The sequence below is a fragment of the Labrus bergylta genome, chromosome 2 (assembly GCF_963930695.1).
Source record: "Labrus bergylta chromosome 2, fLabBer1.1, whole genome shotgun sequence".
In the NCBI taxonomy this organism is placed as follows: domain Eukaryota; kingdom Metazoa; phylum Chordata; class Actinopteri; order Labriformes; family Labridae; genus Labrus; species Labrus bergylta.
In genome coordinates this window covers 6,335,938-6,356,364 of record NC_089196.1, presented here as the reverse complement: position 1 = coordinate 6,356,364, position 20,427 = coordinate 6,335,938, and the positions used below count along the sequence as shown (strand labels likewise).

Genomic DNA, 20,427 nt, shown 5'->3' with positions numbered 1-20,427 from the left:
AACGCTCCCTCTGAGTCTGTGTGTGAATCCATAGTGTTCTTATCTTTGCGTCACTGCTCAGCCATTTCACTATGACATGAATGACTGTAGACACAACTATAAACATTGCAGAGGTTTTCCACTTTCAGGTTTGAATGTTTTGCAAAATAAAATCATCCCTGTGTTGTTGTTTGTGCCTGAAATGTGTCCCGAGCGTCGGAGCTCTATGTCTCATTTATTATAATCTGCTTGAATGTTTTTGAGTTTCTACCAATTTCTCCTCTTAATTTCTTATTGTCCCGTGCTCCAATTAGAAGATTAACCCAAATAACTCATGGACACTGATCTGTATTATCTTGTATTTTGTTTGGAGAGTTACTTATTGCTAAGAAATGTCTGTAAAATTTCTGGCACAAAAGGTTTCAGTCTCAGTTTGTTGACCAAAAAGACAATCAGGTTGAGAAGCACAAACCCATATCTCTAAATGAGTTATTGTATTAAAAGATTTTAATAACAAAACTAATTGATTTGAATTCAATGTGTTGTTTGTTGGTAATTAATTATCTTTAACATTATTTTCTCTTCTGATACAAACTAGTTGAGACGGTTAGTACTTCATTTCTCTATTTGAAATGTGTGTGTTTGATTGGACTGCAGTCACACAGAGAAGTGCTTATTGCTATGAGCCTTATGAGGCCGAACCTAATCTGATGTTGTATAATTAATCCCATTGTCATATGTGCAGTGCTTTTGTTTGTCTCTGATCAGCTGTTCGCTGAATTAATTCCATAAATTTAATAAGAAGCTGAAAAACAAGATGAGACGATCTCACAAACTGATTCTCTGGTGCGTCTGGTGTCTGGTGATCGAGACCAAAGCTGTTCAGTCTCTTTTTAACATTCTGATATAAGGGGAACACATTTAGTCCAATCTTCGACGATTCATTCGAGAGAGGCTCAGGCAGTCAAGGACAAGGATCATTCCATTTAAACTATGTGGGGGTGTTTAATGTCTAATTGTACAAAGATTGTTCTGTTTTTTCTCAAATAAATCATGACTCATATCCTATCTTGTTATGAATATCAATTTATTAATAATCTGAATGCAGTTCTGAAAACCACTCATATTTTAAATTAATCCACTTAGTATATCCCCCCAGAAGGATTAATAGTAGTAGCATAGCCATGTTTAGATCATTTCATTGGCTGTCAGAAATGTCAGTCAGCAGCATAGTTGATTGTAATTGGCCGATAGAACAGGGGGAGGCACCTTTCTAGATGTAATGTGTTTGGATTAAATCTAATTTCTGATGGGTTATTCTTCAAATGGTAAATTAAAAGACTTTGTTTGTTTGTGGTCTGACAGATGTGTAGATTGTGGCTGCTCTGGTGGTTGAATCTGTACACACTGGGCCTTCAGTGTGCGTGTGTGCCTTCTGTATTGGAAATATGTAATATCGGATCATGATTGAAAAACAGTCTTGACAAGGATCAAGTGGTTGTTCTGTAAATTATGACCCTTCATGATATGTCAGTCTGTGACTTTGTAAGTATTGAAAGTCCAAAGTGGTTGAGTAAGAATGGGTCACCTTGGGGCAATCTGTTTTTGTTAAATTAAGAAACAGATTAAATCTCATGACTTGAAGTGATTTATTTATGGTAATATGTGAGGTCCTCACCTGTCTGTTGGCCCCTGCGGGGGGTGCGTGGGCCCCCCCTTGCTGCTCCTGGTGGCCCTGCTGGTTCTTGCTGGGTCGGGGGCTGCCATCCTTACTGAGGCCCCCTGCCTCGGCTATATCCACCCCGCTGTCCTCACTCAGAGTCTGCCCGCTGTCTGACAGCTGGGACAGAGTGGCTCCTGGATGGATCAACATGATGTTAATGTACAGACACAAGTGGTGAAATAAACATGAAGAAGAGGTGCTGAGTGTGTGCTCTGATAGCGATCCTTGTTTACCTAAGCTGCACTGACAACTGTTCTTTTAGAACCCGCTTTAAATATAAATGTACTCTTTAAAGCTTTATTTTTTAGCTTTGGGTGCCGTTATTTTAGAGGAGAGTGGATAAAGTAAGGAATCATGGAGAGAGAGTGGGGAATGCAGCCAAGGAGCCACATGTCGGATTGAACTGGGGCCCGTCTGCTTGGAGGACCTCAGTCTCCGTACTTTCAACAGATTTCACAACAATTTCAACACATTTAAGAATGATTATGTGTACCTTTATTCTCCCTGCTCTTGTTTCTGTTGATGCTGTTTATGCTTAAAAATAATTTCTATATTAATCCTTAAGAAGTCTGCAAAAGAACTGGTCTACAGTGACTACTGCATTACTTTTTTCTCTGAGTTTCTAGTTCATGCTGATTGAATCTGTAGAATCTAAAATTGAATTTCATCCAAGTAACTACCGCAACTTAGATCGGTCTCATTATAGGTAATATGAATAGAAAATATCCAACTGTTTGACATTTGCTCCAAAACGTACAAATCAAATTGATCTGAAACAATTCTTATTAAAGGAACTAAAAACAACTTTCAACAAGAACCAGCTCACTAAAAGTTATCGTGTTTCTGTACATTTTTATTTATTTTTTAAAATACTGATTGTATTTTGACATCAAGTACATTACTGTTCACAAGCTCTAGACCACCACTAGCTCTGTTGTTTTAGCAAAGTTTTGATGACCCTACATATTTCTTTTCTCAGCGTCTTTCTTATGATTCGAAAAGAAAATAAAGGAAATATATTTGCAAAATTAAAAGGCAGTATTTTTCAGTCTTTAGTATTTAAAAGTCAGTGTTAGTTTGACCTGCCTATGCACTTATACATCTTTAACTCTTGGGGAGACTGTCTTGTGTTTTTAAGTCATCTTCTGATATATTAGGATTCTTTCAGACATTCTGCTTTAGATTTAAGTTGTCTTTTATTTATTTCTCTGTCCAGGTGATCCCATATTGCCTCTATATCATTCAGGTCTTGACTCTGTAGCGGTCAGTTCATGAGCTGTTTTAAATCTATACTATGATTCCACGGCATTAGCAGTGTGTTCGGAATCATTACTTAAAATAAAAAACACCAGGCACATTTCTTTCTGAATGACACGGTGAAGTACAATAACAATCTTAAAACAACAAACATAATGGTGGCTCGGGGCTTCTGCCATATGCTGTGTTTATCTCAAGTCTGTACAAGTTAAAGGTTAAGTACTTACTCTAAGTAATGTTGTAGCTATAATGGTTTTGATTTAAGGATAAACATCAACACCTTTAGGCAGAAAAACAACCACTATTATTCTATTAATGCAGCAAAGAAACAGCAACTCAACCTAAAGACCTCAACAACAAATGTGCAATAAGATGACAATAATGACCGAAGTGTTCATTTGGTGTAGTTTAAATGGTTAATATTTTCGATCTGTTTAAACAGAATTGGTCACACTCATGTCCAGCAGCCACATCTAGAGATAGCAACTTCATTGGGCTGGTCTCTTTTGTGATGTGATTAAATACCATCTCTTTTAAAATAATACAATCTGTTATTTTAAATGATTGATAGAATAGAAAAATACTGAGGCTTCAATAAAACCCTAGATCTTCAGTCATTATTTTGAAAAAAAGAGAGAGAGCCCAGTCAAAGTTGCACAAAAACACTGGCAGCGTTTCAGAACATCCTAAATGTATTTGTGTTACTCAGGCAGGGTGCAGGAGTTTACCTGAAGTTTTTGTTCATTAAAAAAGAATACATGTGTTGCCTAGGACTTGTTCTTGTTGTTGCCATGGTATTTAAACAGATATCATTTGGTTTTTGCTTGAGTTATATCAAAGTTTTAAAAATCTGGTATCAACACAACTCTACACAGAAAAACATTGAAACAAATGACCAGTGAGTTTGTTGCATATAGAGTATGATAAAGGTGATTTTTCCTCGGGTTTTGTTCATGACTTTAATCTGTGATGACACTGATGCTGTGTAAGCACTGGGCAGTGACCTTTTACACACGCTCTGTACAAAGGTCAAGAATGTGGCGGTGACTGCCTGACCAATTCACCGCTGGGGGGCATTAACTTCATCTCTGACCTTTATCAAATCTCTTTAAAAAAAAAACACTTTTTAACATGATATTTCACCTAATTGTGTGATGTGTATGTACTCATTATCCTTTCAGAGCATACAATTATAATCTCATTGCATACCCCTTTGAGGATATAAATGTCATTACCCCCTCATCACTCGCTGTGAATATTTCCTGCAACGTTTTAAAACCAGTTCAGTCCTGAGGTCACACAGAAAACTGACCAGAGAGCTGGAAGGAAAAACTTGACTTTTTGCGTTCACACGCATGCATCTAAACTGGAACATTTAGGGGAATTTCCACGTGTTAAAGCATCAATACTTACTTATTTACTAGCACCTCCAGCTAGTAAAAATGTGGACAACTGCTAACTTAACTAGGATGTTGTTTACTTCCAAACACACAGGTAATGGCTTTAGTCTGTACAGTATCAGTGATAGTAAAAAGTAAAATTTGTCACACCAGCAGCAGGTTAAAGGATGTTTTCTGGAAAGTTTTAATTTGAAATATCTACAGGAAATGTAGAAATAGTTTAAAAAATACATATTTTTGATGAAGGTTGCAAATTTAGCTTAAGGATTCAAAAGGGTGAAAAAAAACATTTGTCTCAGAGAGAACCTTTCAGAATTAATTTTTGTGATGAGCAATTGCAGAAAAATGTATCAGCTGTGAGTCAAGATAAAATCTGAATTTAAAGTATGACTCTGATGTAATATTTATTCTAATAACAGGTAAAGTTGCACTGGGCGCTATATTTGAAAGCACACAAGATATATATCTGCAAATTGAAGCAAACACAAGCACAAACATAGACTTGAGTACCTCTCTGCTGGGGTCTGGAGTCTGCAGACAGTCGATTCATGTCCGTTATGATGATTTTCTGGGTCAGAGCAGGTGAGCAGGGTCGGTCAGGACTACAGGGTGGGGCAACAGATGTGATGAGGGAGGGGCAGGGGGAGGGACAAGGTGAGGGACGGGGGGATGGATGAGGGGACCCCATGGGAGACGCTGCTTTGGAAGAGGACGCAGACTTTGATAAGACTCCAGACTTCTCATAGGAGCTGGATCTGGAGGCCAGCCTGACGGACAACTCTGGTTTAGCAGAGTCCCGATGGTGCAGGAAGCCCGGGCAGGTGTGGTGTCCTGAGCTGGGCCGGCTGAGGGGAGCAGCGTGGTGGTGGAAGTGATGGGAGAAGTGGGAGTGGTTGAGTTGTTCAGAGTCGGAAAGCTGCAGGGAGCTCTGACAGGTGTGGTGTAGATGATTGGGGAGAGAAGTGTGGTGGCAGGCACCGACACAGGTGTGGTGGGAGGGGGCTGGGGAGGGCTGGTTGATGCTGGGGAGGGATTTGAGCGACTTGTGGAGACACTCCTGGAGGAGCCGGGTGGGGCCGCTGAAGAGCAGGTTAGATCCGGGCTGAACCAGCCGGGCTGAAGGCTTCCCTCTAAGCTCCCTCTCCCTGGATGGGCGGCTCTGAGCCTGGAGGGGGGCTGCTCTGAAGGGGGGAGGAGACTCACCTGAAGCCTGCCTGTCATCCTGTCAAGGAAAAAAAACCAGTAAATATTCATAAACCCTGAATGGTTTAGCTCCTTTTTTAAACTAATAATTGAGATTTAAAGGTCACATATTATCCTGCTTTTTAAAACATTAAGTAAGTCTCAGAGCTCCCCAAAACATATCTGTGAAGGTTCTTGTTATAATTCCACTCTGATCTTGTATTTGATCATGTCTATAAACCCCTCTATTTCAGCCCTGCTCAGAACAGGCTGTTTCTGTGTCTGTAGCTTTAAATGTAAATGAGCTGTGTCTGACCACACTCCTCTTGAAGGGGGTGTGACTCTGGCTTTCTCACTACATGCACTATTGTTTACTGTGAGAAGGCAGACTCAGAGGGCAGAACTAACACCTAGCTGTATGAGAGTGTCACCCACCTGGGGGAGGGGTTACTGCCCTTTGTGATGTCATGAAGAGAAAATCTCCAAACAGCCTGTTTGAGCACACATTTCCTGAAAAGTGGAGCAGGCAAAAGTCGAAAAGGATGGACTTTTCTCATAATTTGGGGGGTTTGAAGACAGGCTAGGGACACATATTTAATTTTAGAAAACATGGTGAAGTGTATTTTGCATAATTTGTGACCTTTAATTCATGTCATTATGAGGAAGCAAAGTGTCCTCACTGAATTTAAGTATTTAATGGCAACTGGACAAACTGTTTTTTATAAATGTTTTTCTTTGCAGGAGTCTCTGTACCTTTTCCTGAATGCAAAAAGTGGAAGTGGTGATTTAGCCTAGCTTAGCATTAAGGCTGCAAGTAAAGGAAAACAGCTAGCTAGACTCTCTTAAATAATCAACCTGCCCAGAAATCTGAGGTAGAATTCATGCATATTCACAGAACCACAACATTTTAATCTGAAACAGGATCAGGAGCTTTTCTCAAAGTGTCAGTCTCAGTTTTATGGGCACTAAAAGGCAGGAGCTTGGCCTATAATAAAAGTTAATGTTACTTTGGCACCTTTCCTCTGCGCACAGATGAGCTCTCATGCTGACGGAGCTGTTTTGTCTACATAAAAATGATGAACTAGGAGGGGAGAGGAAACTTTGAGGGTTTATTTTGATGCCACACTTAAAAAATGTAAAATGAGTTTCACTTTTAGAACAAAGCCTTCTCTCTGAATGGAGCAAGCAAGGGCACCTCGGAAAAAAAGAAAAGAAGAAAAAACAAGAAACAAAATTGCATTCTTGTACGTAACTGTTCCAAACATCTCCACTGATGTGGATGAAGTGTCGAGTCACTGACAGTCCCGGACTGATTTAATCCCTGCTTATATTAATAAAAGTGATGTCAAAGTGATATCAACAAATCATCATACAGAGGCGTTGTTTTCCTGATTGCTGGAATTTTGTGAGGGATATACATTTACATTAAAAATACTGTGTTTAATTGAGTAAGAGGGATACAGTGAGAGAGTGACAGAGAAATTGTGCCTGGGTCTCAATGGCTCTAAATAGCACCACTGTAACTGCCTTTGGCAATTAGAGTCGTTCTTTGGGAATTAGATACAACAAGGCTTATTTGCACAGAAAGGGGGGCAGGGGCAATTTGTGCCCAATATTTTAATACTCCCAAATTTGAATCATGCAAATGGCTTTTTTTTGACTGCACACTTAGCTTTTCTGTCATTTGTTAAGGAGCCAAAGAACCAGCAGCATCCTTTTTTTATGGATCAGGCCCTGCATCTTTTCTAATTTCTTTTGTTTGTGGATTTATTTAGAAAACCACATTCTGTACAGGTCGTTAAGATAGAGATGTGATAGGCGGCTTTTTTTGCTTTACACAGAACAAGTCCCTCCTGCCTTCATGTCCTGAATACTGATTAAACCCTTTATATGAGGTAAAGACTTCAACTTGAACTCTTCGTTGAGCTATTCCTGTTGAGCTAATGAGTCATAGGTTAATGTATGATGTGCACCACTTCTTACTCTGCTACCAGATATATGAAGGTTAGATATTTATGTCTGTCTGTCTGTCTGTCTGTCTGTCTGTCTGTCTGTCTCTCTTTCCTATTCATATCTCAAGAACCTCTCATCCAACTGACATTGCACTTGCGTGATGTATTGATAAGGACCTTAAGGGAATTGAAGTTGTAGAAATGGGCAGTTCTTGAGAACGCTGTAAGCAGACAAACTGCATACCACTCACTTTCAGGGGCAGATAAATTGTCCACCTCAGAGAGGGAAAGTTCCCCCTCAGCAACCCTGCAGGCAGCAATACTGGGAGCCAATCAATCTGCACATCCTCTGAACAGCTGGGTCACAAACAGGAACTGCATTAGTGTCATTAGTGAATGACATTCATCAAGTCATGTCTAAGGTCCCTTGAATTGTTTCTGTATGTTTGAGCAATGTGGTCATTGGGATTTAGACGGCCCTCTCTGCTGGAATGTCACTCCTAAATCACAAACCAATTCACCGACTACACATTTATTCCTTGAAGGTAGAAACAAAAGCAAGGGCTTGCATCTGATCTTGACTTTTACAACCCTTTCATCTTTGTGCCATCTAGCCATGTATTGAAATCTGCATATTCTTACAGTAAGAATATGCAGATTTAAAGAGGAAAATAAATGTATGCTCTCTTTGGACACACCTCCTTCGCCTCCCAGCTCCTGCCTCCAAATTTCCCTCCCTTCCTGTTTCACTACCTGGTGTCTGTAAGATGGAGAGCAGCAGAGAAGTGCTGATAATCATCTGAAGACAAGACTTTGCTGTTTGTCAATGCTCCTACATGTTCTTGTTGTGTGATGTGATGAACATCATAGCTTTACTGTAAGTCACTTAAGCTCAAATTTCTTATGTTAAGCTAATTGGTCTGCTCAGAATATTGAAGCACTGTGATTTGATGCAGATCATCTCCATTTCTAAACCAGTCCCTTGAAAAAACGGAGACCTTAAAAACAACACAGTTCATCCTGCATATGCATCCAAACAAAGACTGACACTTACCAGTACAATGTTTTGTAAGACATTACTGTTCTCCTCCTCGCCTTTCTCCGTCCAGCCACCAGCAGAGCCGTCATTCTGAAAGAGACAGTGTGAGGCCTTTTTATTACCACGGGGCTCAATCTGTAATAAAAACTTGAGCATGGCTTACTTCAGCCTACTTAATGCAGATAACAGATGGATGGGATTTTGTAGCACAGGACAACATAATGAGTGCAGGAAAGTTTGGACAGTTAGAACAAAGTGTTTGAGAGACAGCGTTTTATGCAACAGCTGAACCATTGGAGGATCCAGACTCTCTTGTTTCATCTCTGCAGAGGTTTCAAAGCGTGCTTCAGGGAGCCCCAGGAGACCTTAAAGGAGTCCAGATCTTTTTACAGCAAGAAGAGGAACTCCCAACACGGGTAAAGGGAGGGGACCCTATAATCTTGTGATCAAGCAGCTAACAACATTTAATATGTAGAGAAACCTGTGGTATTGTTCTTAAATCTTTTGGTTTGAATTGACCTCTGAAATGCTGTGACTGTCTGCACTGCTGTGTCTGCCAGTCCGTTGGGAGTCTTGAGCAGGGATTTCTTTGAGGACTTTTCTAAAACCGTGGTGTTTCCACTGAGGCAGAGCATTTTCCTTGGCTCACACTCCTCTTGTTACTTTTTGGATGTGCTAGCAAAGCTGTAACCTGTCAGTTTTCCATGAGTCCGGTTTTTGCCTTAACCGCAAAATCACAGCGGGTGGAGAGTGTAGCCTGATTGTAACTCCACACAGAGATGATTGTTTGTAGGTTTGTTTGTTTGTGATCATCCATTTATGAAGATACTCTCACATTTTCGATCCTTGAAACTTTGCTGCTAGTACGGCTGCAACCAAAAAGACTTCCTGCAGATTTTCAAAATACATTTTCCCAAATCATTGTCCCTCGGACTATCAGAACGTTACAATAGAACAGATATATGAAAGATAAATGTCCTAAAATACAGTGAGATTTGGATTGGCCTTAACTGTTAAAAAGAAGAAACTACTCATCTTATCATATCATTATGGTTGGGAAGATGGTTTTAATCACATCACGTCCCATCACAAACTTACTCAATGTCACAAAAAGTTTAATGATCACAATGTTTTGACCAAATGGACATCGTCAGGTGATAGTGTTATGGCGACACCATCCCTGATAGGTTGTATTTTTATGTCTGTTAAGCTAAAGAGGGGACTGGCCTTCCTTATCCAACAGCCAATGGCTAAAGAGAACAGGAGGCTGCCATCTTTATAAGCTGAGGCAGGCAGGTGTGTGGAAGAACAGAAGGGCTGTGAGCTGCCTTGTGAGGAATTGTTTACAGAAGACGTGTGTAGTGATGTGTTGGTCACAAACGACTAGCAGGCAAGAAAGATTCTCTACTGCTGCACACTACAGAGAAATATTCTTCTCAGTTGCCACATACATCTTTTAACCAGTTTTATTTTCAAACAAAGGACAGTTGTTGTCTTGAAGTTTTACCCTCTAATAAATGAGTATGCAAACAATGGCCTGGCTCGATATGCCCATCTACAAACACTCCCACCCCCCCTCCTTTTGGCACACTCCTACATTTTAAACTATGTTAATTACAGCTATTGGCTGCTCTAAATGACTGTCTTGCAGCCAACCTGCATGGAAAAAATCCATCTAATGAGACAACGACGTGTCACAACATGGTTTTCCTACAATAAATCTCACTGTTTCTCGCTGAGTAACTAACTGCCTGTAAATTAAACACAATTAGCTTTTTTTATTGAGGGGTTGTAATTTCACCACGGTAATGAGTGTGTCAGCGCGGGCAATTACACAGACACATGGTGAGCTGCTGCAAACAGCGAGATTTTAATGACAACGCCCAAACAGCCGACCACGCTGAGACAGATGCACCAAAAAGAGCTGAAGTCAGGCAGACGGACAGAGTCTGACAAACCTATCCCTCCTGAAGAGAATACTGAGTGATCCTTAGGGTTTATATTTATTTACAGACTTTCTATCCTTTACAATCACAGATCTTTTTATTATTTGGCTTAGACTGATCATTTTATTGTTTTTTTTTCAGTCTGTTTAATTATGGATCTCTGAAAGTATTCATTTCAGTTACTGCTTCATATTATGGGCTGACATTTATTTGTTGATGTTGTTTGTACAAGCTGCTGCAAACCAATCGCCCCTAGAGGGATTTGTAACTGCTTGAATTGACTTGTTGAAAGAATCACGCAGAGGGACATAATCTTTGCTTTGACTTCAGTCACAGAGTTTTGTAGGGTAAAGTTGCTCTGGAGGCTGGAGGAAGTGGATCATAGGCAGCCTGTGACCTGGCAGAATGAGGCCTCAGTGGATGGATGTGGGCCTCAGTGAAACATCGATACTACAGAAACTCTGACCTGCCACAAAGACGAGCCGCTCTGCGTCAAAGACGGATGCAAGTGTCTGAGAATGAGGGAAGGACTCACACACACACACACTCGAAGTGATGTATTTGGATCCTGGTTAATAAGAGAGTCCGAACTGAAGAGATCTGACGAGAGTCTCTCTGTCCCGTTAAGTGGACTTTATTAACAGATTATGTAAATTGTGTTGAACAGCAGCTTTGTCAATGGCCCTGTGCTAAGCTGTTTGGACTGAAGTAGTCAACATTTTAGATGCCGTAATATGTTTCAAACCAGATGTTTTAAAGTGAAACAATATCGATAATTATAATGATAAATAGTTTTAAGTAGCTTAAAGCTCTAAAAAAACACACAACTCATAATTTTAACCAAAAGCTGCCGCAAGCAAAGAGAGAGTGTGCAGGAGTTTGCCTGCAACTTTTAATAGTTAAAAACAATGAATTATTAAATGTTCTGTGAGTGGACCAAGCGGCAACCTCCGGTCTTGAAAAATGAAGAAAATGATCAAAATCCTGCAGTTCCTCTAGTGTCCACTTGAGGCTGGCTCCAGTTACACCGGAAGTATTTGATGACTCTCTCATAAACTTCTAAACGATTGGATGTCTTTTAGTAGCCATTTGAGTCTACCCCTGCTGGCCATTATAATAAGTGCAGGTTTAGGCACATGTACAGTGGCTTCACTTATTTAAACCCACAAACAATGTCCATTTTTTTGTATACAGTCTATGCCTCAAAGTAACAAGTCAGCTCCCAAAGGGTCTCAGATAAAATGTGTGGAACAAAAATTCTTCAGGTGATTTGGACTAAATGTGAAATTTGATTTCAAACAGTACGAGGCCTTGACTGATGATTTAAAAAAACAAAAACAAAGAAGAACAATCAACAGGTGAAGTCTATTTTTGTGAAATGTTAAGCAGCACTTTGTGCAGCCAGCTTGAAATGTTAGCTTGTAGCTAATCATTTTAAATCAGTATATCTTGTCAAATAATTTGTTACGCATTCCTGTAAAAAGATGCAGCTACATGGAGGTCATTAGAGCAAAATAACCTTGAGAAGTTTAAAACCCTAGCTTGAGTTTTGTCCCTGTCAGCCCTGTTATCTTAGCTCTATTATGACTTCATTATTTGATACACATCTTTGAATGAGGTCACATTAAAGTGGAACCAGTTCAGAATGATTACCCCACACACCCCACTACACTGAGTGAGACATTTCTTAGTAAGAGTAGATAAGGGATCTACCGTAGTAGGGACGGTGTGTCCTGCATCGTGGGCCACAGGGGCTGTGTGGGTGCAGTGAGCCTGTGGGTGCATGACTCCGATCCCTCCGTGCCAGGCCTGGTGAGTCTCCCTCTCACGGTGCAGCACCAGCCGGTCGTACAGCTCCAGATCCTGGGGGGCCACCATACTCCTCACCTCGGACAACATGGACAGCTGCAGAGAGGGAGGACAGAAAACATGACTCAGGCTTTCAAAATATGTAAAGTCGTTAACGTTGAAACAAAATAAATCTGCACACTTGAATAACGCTGGAACATGATTAGACTCTTAACACAAGTTAAAAAACCTTATGTCATCCTGCCATTATTACTTTTTCTGCCTGGCTTTTTGCCTTTATTGAGGGGGGTGACAGGCAGCAAAGGGCCAAGGTCGGATTCGAACCCACTGCCGCTGCAATGAGGACTACAGCCTCTGTACAAAGATGCACACAACATAACTGCTAACTAGCCGGTGCCCCTTCAGGTGTTTTTAATGTTTAATACCTTCTTTATTGTTGATGTATATGGAAATGTTTCTTTGCACTTCTTATTTTAATGAGAAAATAATTAAATAACCCGTCACACACTGAAAACACTTTACAGTAACTTTATTGTGAGCAATCAACACGTTTCACCTGTAGCTCCCTCAAGTTCACCCATTATTGTATATTTTATTTATATTTGATGCTCTGTTGTTTAACTCTTATTTTTGTAATGCGATTTAAACAATCTGGCATTAGATATTGCTTTGGGATTTTGGTTCCATCCAGCAATTTTTAGATAAATTTTAAAGATAGATTCATACATGTTATGTGGCTGCATATTTTTCATTTGCAAGAGTGAAGTGTGAACCAAATTACTGATCTACACAGATATACAGTTTTTCTATTTTATGGTCAAAAATATTAGAATTATTTCATCCTTAGATTTACTCAACACAGCTTAGTTCTCCATACAATTTCCCACTTAAGTTTTGTGCATCCTGACAAATATCTAAATAAAAGTAAATTGAATTGAGCTTGTGTAGCACTTTTCAACTCTTCTGCCTGACTACTGAAAACTATTTTAGACTAATTTCACATTCACACACTGATGGAAGACACTGCTATGTAATGTGTCCATCAGTATTAATTAATCCCATTCATACACATTTTCACACTGCAATGACATTTAAACATGTGACTGCTGGAGCAGGGGTTCAAACCCTCAACCTTCTGGTTGAGAGACTTAACCACTAATCCAATGTCACCCCAAAAACCGCATTAAATGATGTTACACCTGAAGATACTTGATTTTATGAAAGTTCAATTCCACACATTGTACCACAACTGCAATAAAGGTCACACAGAGCTGAAATAATACATTTCACTCCAGTTAATCAGGTCATTCCATCCTTAAAAATACACCAAAAAACTGATGAAATTATGAATCTGAATTTGAGCCTTACAGGGTTAAAGACAACGCTGTATATAGAGATCAGGTGGATGAAGCGTTCAAAGATGTCTGATATCGATCAAGGCTTTCAGCAGCCAGGTCGCCCCTAATATGGAAAGCAGAACTTATTGAAAATCAAAATGTACTGACCCCCCCTGCTGCTACCTTTGCGTGTGTGTTGAAGAGCTCAAACAGAGCCATGGTCAGCGGCTCCACTCCGATGTGTCCCTCCTGGTACTCCTGCAGGTAGTACACCATGGTCTGCCTCTCAGGCTCTGTCAGCAGCATGTAAGCCTGCTGCTCCAGGGACACCTGAGTGCCTGGGGGGCCCACACCTCTGTACCCAGCTGGCTGTAGGGTAGAGAGGTGGATGAGGAGAAAAACATACAGCTTAAGAAGAGTTATCTTCCTTTAGAAGAAGAAGAGCATACAGATTGGAAGACTCTGATGTGTGCAGACCTTCAACCCCCAACCCCCCGCCACATCATGTACACACATAACAGCAGTTGAGCTTATCTCACTCTGGAAAAAGCCAGCACTTCAAAGCTGTGGGGCGATTCTCCGTCAGAACTTGTTTGCCTTTAAGGCTCCATCATTGTTATCTTCCCGAGCAGCTCTCCTTCTGGAAACAGCTCCTCACTGTTTGGAGGCTGACTGAGTTGCAGCGAGGTCCTGTGGCTTTATTCCCACTGCTAAAACCTTTGTATTAAATAAGGAGAGTAAATGGGACCCTACAAGCTGCTGGGAAGTAGTTTCCCCTCCCACATAGATTTATCCATGTAGGAGCAAAACAAATAAATTGTTCATAACATGGTGGGAATGGAAATTGAGGAGCCTCTGCATGAACGTGCCTCAGATGATAAAGCACAAGTCAAACACGACACAATAAATGAGACTGCAAAAACCTTTAATGGAAAGATTTTCTCTGTTTTATAATACAGAACTGAAGGCTGGGAAGCTGGGAGAGGCCTGAAAGAGAAAAATGAAGACAATACAGGGATGAGGTGGAGTTCATGCTGTAATTTGTTGAATGGGTAAATCAATAGTTAAATATTGAATCTGACCTTGAGCCTCCTCCTGTCATGTTAAAGGATTGACATAATAAAAGAGGGACCTTTAAAGCTCAGGGTCAGGGGGAATAAACACTTAAATCTCTCCAACAGAAATCCACTCTGAGCGCTGATTGTTTTGGCTGTGAGAGGCCTGTAACTGCAAAAAAAACAACATTCTGAGCTTGTCAGTGACAAAACAAATCATTTAGTGGACTTTGACTGGGCAAAATCTGGTGTATAAGACACATTTCTACGACCAATTCTTTCAAATTAAAACTGTGCTGCCTCATATACCAGTGCGACCAGTACACCAGCATAAAATGCTGGGGCAATACTTCTCGATGAAGTGCAGCAGCCACCGTCATTGACTGCACTTTAACGGATGCCATTGAAAATTCCAGCAGTTCCTTGTTGTAAGCAGCCACTTCACTGTGCAAAGTGTGATGGGTTATTAGACAACATGGATCACTTTTTTAACCACTTTCCTGCCCCATCAGGTGATAACACATTTAAAGAAAATGGTGTCGTACTATAAGGTAAATAAACCTTGAGGTGTGCTACTTTGATTAAAACTACTGCTACATTAAAGAGCAGCTCTAGCTAAATTGTTTGTGGGCTGTGGGTCTGTACCTCACAACGTTCAATGTTAGCGTAGGCTGAGAGGTCAACTACTGTTCCAGTAGCTAGCATGTTCGCAAACTCAACATGGTGAAAACAGGTGGTGCAAGAAAGAGCTACACAGAAATTGCACTTTATGGACTTAACTGAATGCAATGAGAGACCCCCAAAAACAGACTGGACGCTTTGTACCAGGGCACCATTACAAATCTAACTGTGCTACAAAAGTTCACGTTGCAGTCAATAGAGCCTGTTTGTTTGCTGCTAGCTGAGGCAAGGAACTGAAGCCATTACAACGTTTTATACCTAGTAATACTTTAGAACCTGGAATATTTCAAAATAGGAGTCAAGCTCAAATATATTGGAAATGCCCTTCAAGAATCACAGAGGTGTATGCTGTGCAGTACATGGTTAAGATAAATCTCCTATCAAGCTAGTTCTGTATGCGCCCCTTGAGAGCCTTTAATTGGCTCCTGAGGGCTATGTGGGAATGTGCAGTTGACAGGTTTCATACATATACAATCAACAACAGGTAGGTTGGTCAATAAGTGCCAATAAAACAGCTTGATTTACCCTGAGGACATTTTCACTATCATTCCGGTCATGGTTGTTCAGCTTGTTTTGTGTTTTCATGACGGCATTTTATTTTTTATAGTGCAGTGTAAACAAAGGGTACACACATTTTTATGGCGGTAGTGTTGTTTTTTGTTTGAGAGAATCAGAAAGAAAGAGAGAGACATTTCAGTTGCCCTATAAATGTTGTCCTGTCAGCAATTATGTATTAACCAATGACATCGCTGAAGCCGGAGTCTTGATTCAAACCTAGCATACTTCCTGCACTAACAAGCTGCTGCATGTTAACCCCTGTTTGAGTCACTATTAAAGAGGCACTGGATACCACACATCCTGTCCCCCATTCAGCTTTCAGAGCAGACTCCTTACAGTCTTCTTTATTCATGGTTACCCCGGCGGCTGCTCAAACGTTTGTTGGACATGCATTTATTCTACATGGCCACCCATCCGATCTTAAATTACAGAACTCATTAGGCCTGAGCCGCCTGGGGCACAGAAGCATTTCTGAGGAGTAGCTGCCTCATCATAGCAGAGAGCCTTTGATGCACACTATTGTCTTTGTGCACATATTAGCATGTAGCTCAGCTGTTTACAGTGTCAGTGGGGATCATTTAACAAAAGGGACAACAGGAGGGAGGAGGGGACATGAGTAACGGGATATAATAGAGAGTGTAAATATTACCATAACAGTTACATCAGAGTGTTTCAAATTCAGAGCCATGCATCAGTGTTGCATGATCGTGTCTATCCACTTTTATCTCTGATATATTACTCTATTGGAGCTCTGCACTTATCTCACAAGCATCTCATCTATATTGTTTTCTCAGTGGAATACGTAATGCACAGATGAACAGCCAATGAGATGAACGAAGCCAAACATGCAGTTCCGCTAGGGTCCACTTGAGGCTGTCTCCAAAAATGAGTTAATCCCAATAGAGCTCCATGTTAACATATCCAACTTTACAACATAAATAACAACATTTACAGCCTGGTACACACCAGTTTTGGTGTATCTAAACAGCGCCGGCACACGCATTGGCGAACTGTGGCCCTGTGGTAAGAGCTGCAAATGTGGATCAGCAATTCATGAGGAAAATAGCAGAGTTACCAGTTCTTCATGCATATTACTGTAGGCAAAAAAATTGCTGAGAAATATGTCAATCAATCTGTACTTGCAACTGTTCCTATCCTGCCTCCCGTCCCCAGCTCTCAATGGCAGCCTGCTCTGCTGACACCAATTTAGTTTGTCTCAGAGAGATAACAAATGTGATGTGAAGGTACATTAAAAATGCATACATGTTATTTTTTCTATGCATTCATTGTATATGAAGCTGCAAAATGCCTGCATGTTGACTCCCGCATACTAAAACAATGCTGAAAAAATAAGCACACTTGCGTTGCAGGAGACTATTTGTGTTGTGTTTTTGTCACTGATGTGTTTTTTGTGTGTTATGTTGTGACAGAGTGGCAGCATAATTGCTTTTTTGCCTATAGTGACACGTGTTTGACCCGGTTCTGTCTCTTTAGCTCATCTACTCATATCAACTGTTTCTAGGATGGATTTTTATTAAGTACATCTATTCATTTATACTATAAGCTTAAATCTCTGTAAAATTAGGGGCGTGGCCTCTTTGAGTGACAGGTGGGAGCTGTCAAACGTCTGTTTGATGTCACCTCAGCTTATTCAGTCTCTGAACTTAACCAGTTTGTGTTGTTGGTGCCTTTACATTTCTGTACAACAGTACTTTGAATAAAAAGTCAGATTAAATGACCAAATGATTAAATGTTGAAAGGCTGTCTGCTTTAGTTTTTTTTTTTTTTTCATCACAAGCCATCAAAAAGGAATTTATCTCCATCAGAGTTGTAATGATGCTGAGCCAAATATATATCAAGTGAGTGGAGAAATGTGGATGGGAACAGTTTGGTTTCAATAAACCGGTTTGTTTTCTCTAAACTGAATATAAAATAATTTTAAAAGAACTTGGTTTGCCATCCCTAAAGCCCACATGCAAATATTATCCCACTGGAAAATTTGGAGTGCTCAAACAGATTTATGTCTGGCTCCATAACAAACAATACAAAATCATTGTAGTGGATAAACCCAACAACAAACAACCAGAGCAGAATGAGCAAAAATGTAAATATCTGCACATGACCGGACTGACAAAAGTTTATTTACAAAAAAAACGTAGCATCAGCCTCACACACAGGGACATGACATTAAACCATACATTGATCTTTAGAGCAGAAGTTCTGCAATTCCAGTGATCAGTGCGCTTAAAGCAAGCTTCATGTCTGTCATTTATTATTTAAATAACACATGGTTCCTTTAAATGACAATCATGTCATGGGAGAGAGAGGGTACAGAATGACATCTTTTTACAACACAACTTTTTAACACCAAACATGACCTGCTGGTGTTGAGATACGGTGTTTTTGGTGAGCAGAGTGAGACGCTTCTTTGAATGTTCATATGTTTGCAGAGTGCAGAGATGCATGACTGTTAGTCTTACCTTTCCTAAAACAGGTGTAGCTCTGGCTGACGAGGGTCTGCAAAAAAGAAAAGGATGTCTGTCATTCTAAAGAGAGAACTGAGAGCAACACTGAAGAGTAAAGCAACACTATGAATACATGTTCGCTTCACCGGTGCATGTAGAAAATTAAAAACACAAACACATTAAAACCCGGCCCCCCCTGAAGCAGGATGGAGGAAACACAAGTTTAATGAGGTGGAGATGACAGACACCTTGAATGATTTCCAAACGGGCAGCAGGTGGAGAAATGTATACCTCTCCAAATTCTCAATCAGGGCCAGCTCCATTAAAGCTGGGAGACAGATGGAGGAGAAACAAATGGACAAACGCAGTGCTTCATGTCTGGGACCTCCCATATAGACCCACCCTCAGTAATGGAGTTTCCATCAGATGAGATTTTTGTTCACAGTACGACCATATGGCAACATCTATGATCTAACTGATTCAGTTTTAACTAAGCTGCTTTAGTTGTTATTGTTGTTTTTTTGCTATGGATTTAACTGACAAACCACAATAATCATGCTGATGACATTGGGTCCTCTAACATTTAAGAGTCAAAACAACATGCGTTTTGTCAGTCAAATTTCTACACCTCTGTTTTTCTAAGCTGTCATTGTCCACAGAGCTGCAGGAGAAACAACACTGCAAATCTCAACTTTAAGAGAGTAAACTTGGAAAACATGGGTCTCAGAACTACCTTGAAGTCCTCACAAGAGAGCCACACTTCTCATAGAAGTCTCCTCCTCTTAAAAACAAACATGGACTGTGAATAAACATGGATGAAGCCTGAGTGACGTCCTTCCCTTTATAGTCAGACTCTTACTAATACTTCTGTCTCCCTCGTTCTCAGAGGAATTGGTTAGTCAAACAGAGCACCTGGGCCTGTTGCTCTCAGGGCATGAAAGCCCAACCCCAGTGTGGCTTTTGGCTCTCTCTCTCTCTCATGCCCCATGGACTCATCCCAACCTTCATTTGCACATTTCGGTCTTTGTTATATTTTGCTTCACAACATCCCACACTTCATCATGCCACACGTCCACATTCACACTACTGACTTTACTGACGACACTCTCCATGTTTCCAATTGTACTTTTAATAAATAATAATGATTATTATTTGCAGTCAACTATTGTGTCCTTCCCGTATTTGTCATGACATGACCCTTATGTTACAGAAGGGGGTGTCACCATGCTGGCAGTGCTGTCTCAACCTAACTTTAAGTCTAACTTACATCAGGGTAAGAGCTGGAGCTGAGCAGTTTTAAGCATCCTGACAAACAGATACACCAGGCCCGCCCATCAGACAGGTCAGCCACATGCCTTATTATCAATAACCCTTATCCTTTCATGGAATCTAAACCTGTGAGTTATACAATCATTCACCTCCTTACAGTGTGTGCTTATAAAGACATGAGCTTATCAGAACAACTTTGCTTTTAGAACCAGGCAAACATGTTAATTTCTGCTGTAAAAATAGTTGTTGTTTTTTTATGGTCGTGTATGTGACTTTCTGCAGCTAAACTCAAGTGGACAATCTATGATCTGCAGGTTTTTGCTCTTCCTTATTGGCAACATTTTTTAACACCTAAGGTTGCAGCTTGAAAACATACTAGCTTGTGTCTGAATCACACACACATGAGGCGACGCCTGCGAGCAGACAACTTGAGCTGCACTGAATGAACACTTGAAATGCCTCATTTTCCCCAATCACCTGCCAACACCCCATTCTAATTGGTCTATTTAAGCTGCAAGATTTGCAGCCTCTCCAACTGCTCTTTCATTGCCAGCTCCTGCCTGCACCAGTACTGCACTGTTGCTCAGCCCCACCACCACAACAGCACCCCCCTGAAGGCTCTAACTGGTGTTTTACACGCATAGTTTGAACGTATTAAAGGTGTTACACCAGCTGAGATGGTTCCAACATAGGCAGAAGTTACAACTTAAATCTTACAACACACTCCTAGTAGGTGTAAAGTCCTCCATAAAATATTGTTGTCATGGTGATTGTT

General features: G+C 40.5%; 1 protein-coding gene across 2 annotated transcripts in view; it reads right to left on the bottom strand.

Moving 5' to 3' along the window:
• The window catches only part of whrnb (whirlin b), a 96,812-nt gene that overhangs the window by 11,778 nt on the left and 64,607 nt on the right, over positions 1–20,427 (bottom strand). For both annotated transcript variants that reach the window (XM_065963340.1, XM_065963342.1), the window contains exons 5-10: positions 18,399–18,435; positions 13,808–13,993; positions 12,192–12,383; positions 8,548–8,622; positions 4,870–5,581; positions 1,658–1,836 (exon numbers count right to left, since the gene is read on the bottom strand). In XM_065963340.1, coding sequence (XP_065819412.1) covers positions 1,658–1,836; positions 4,870–5,581; positions 8,548–8,622; positions 12,192–12,383; positions 13,808–13,993; positions 18,399–18,435 — 1,381 coding nt within the window. The remainder of the gene's footprint in view (positions 1–1,657; positions 1,837–4,869; positions 5,582–8,547; positions 8,623–12,191; positions 12,384–13,807; positions 13,994–18,398; positions 18,436–20,427) is intronic.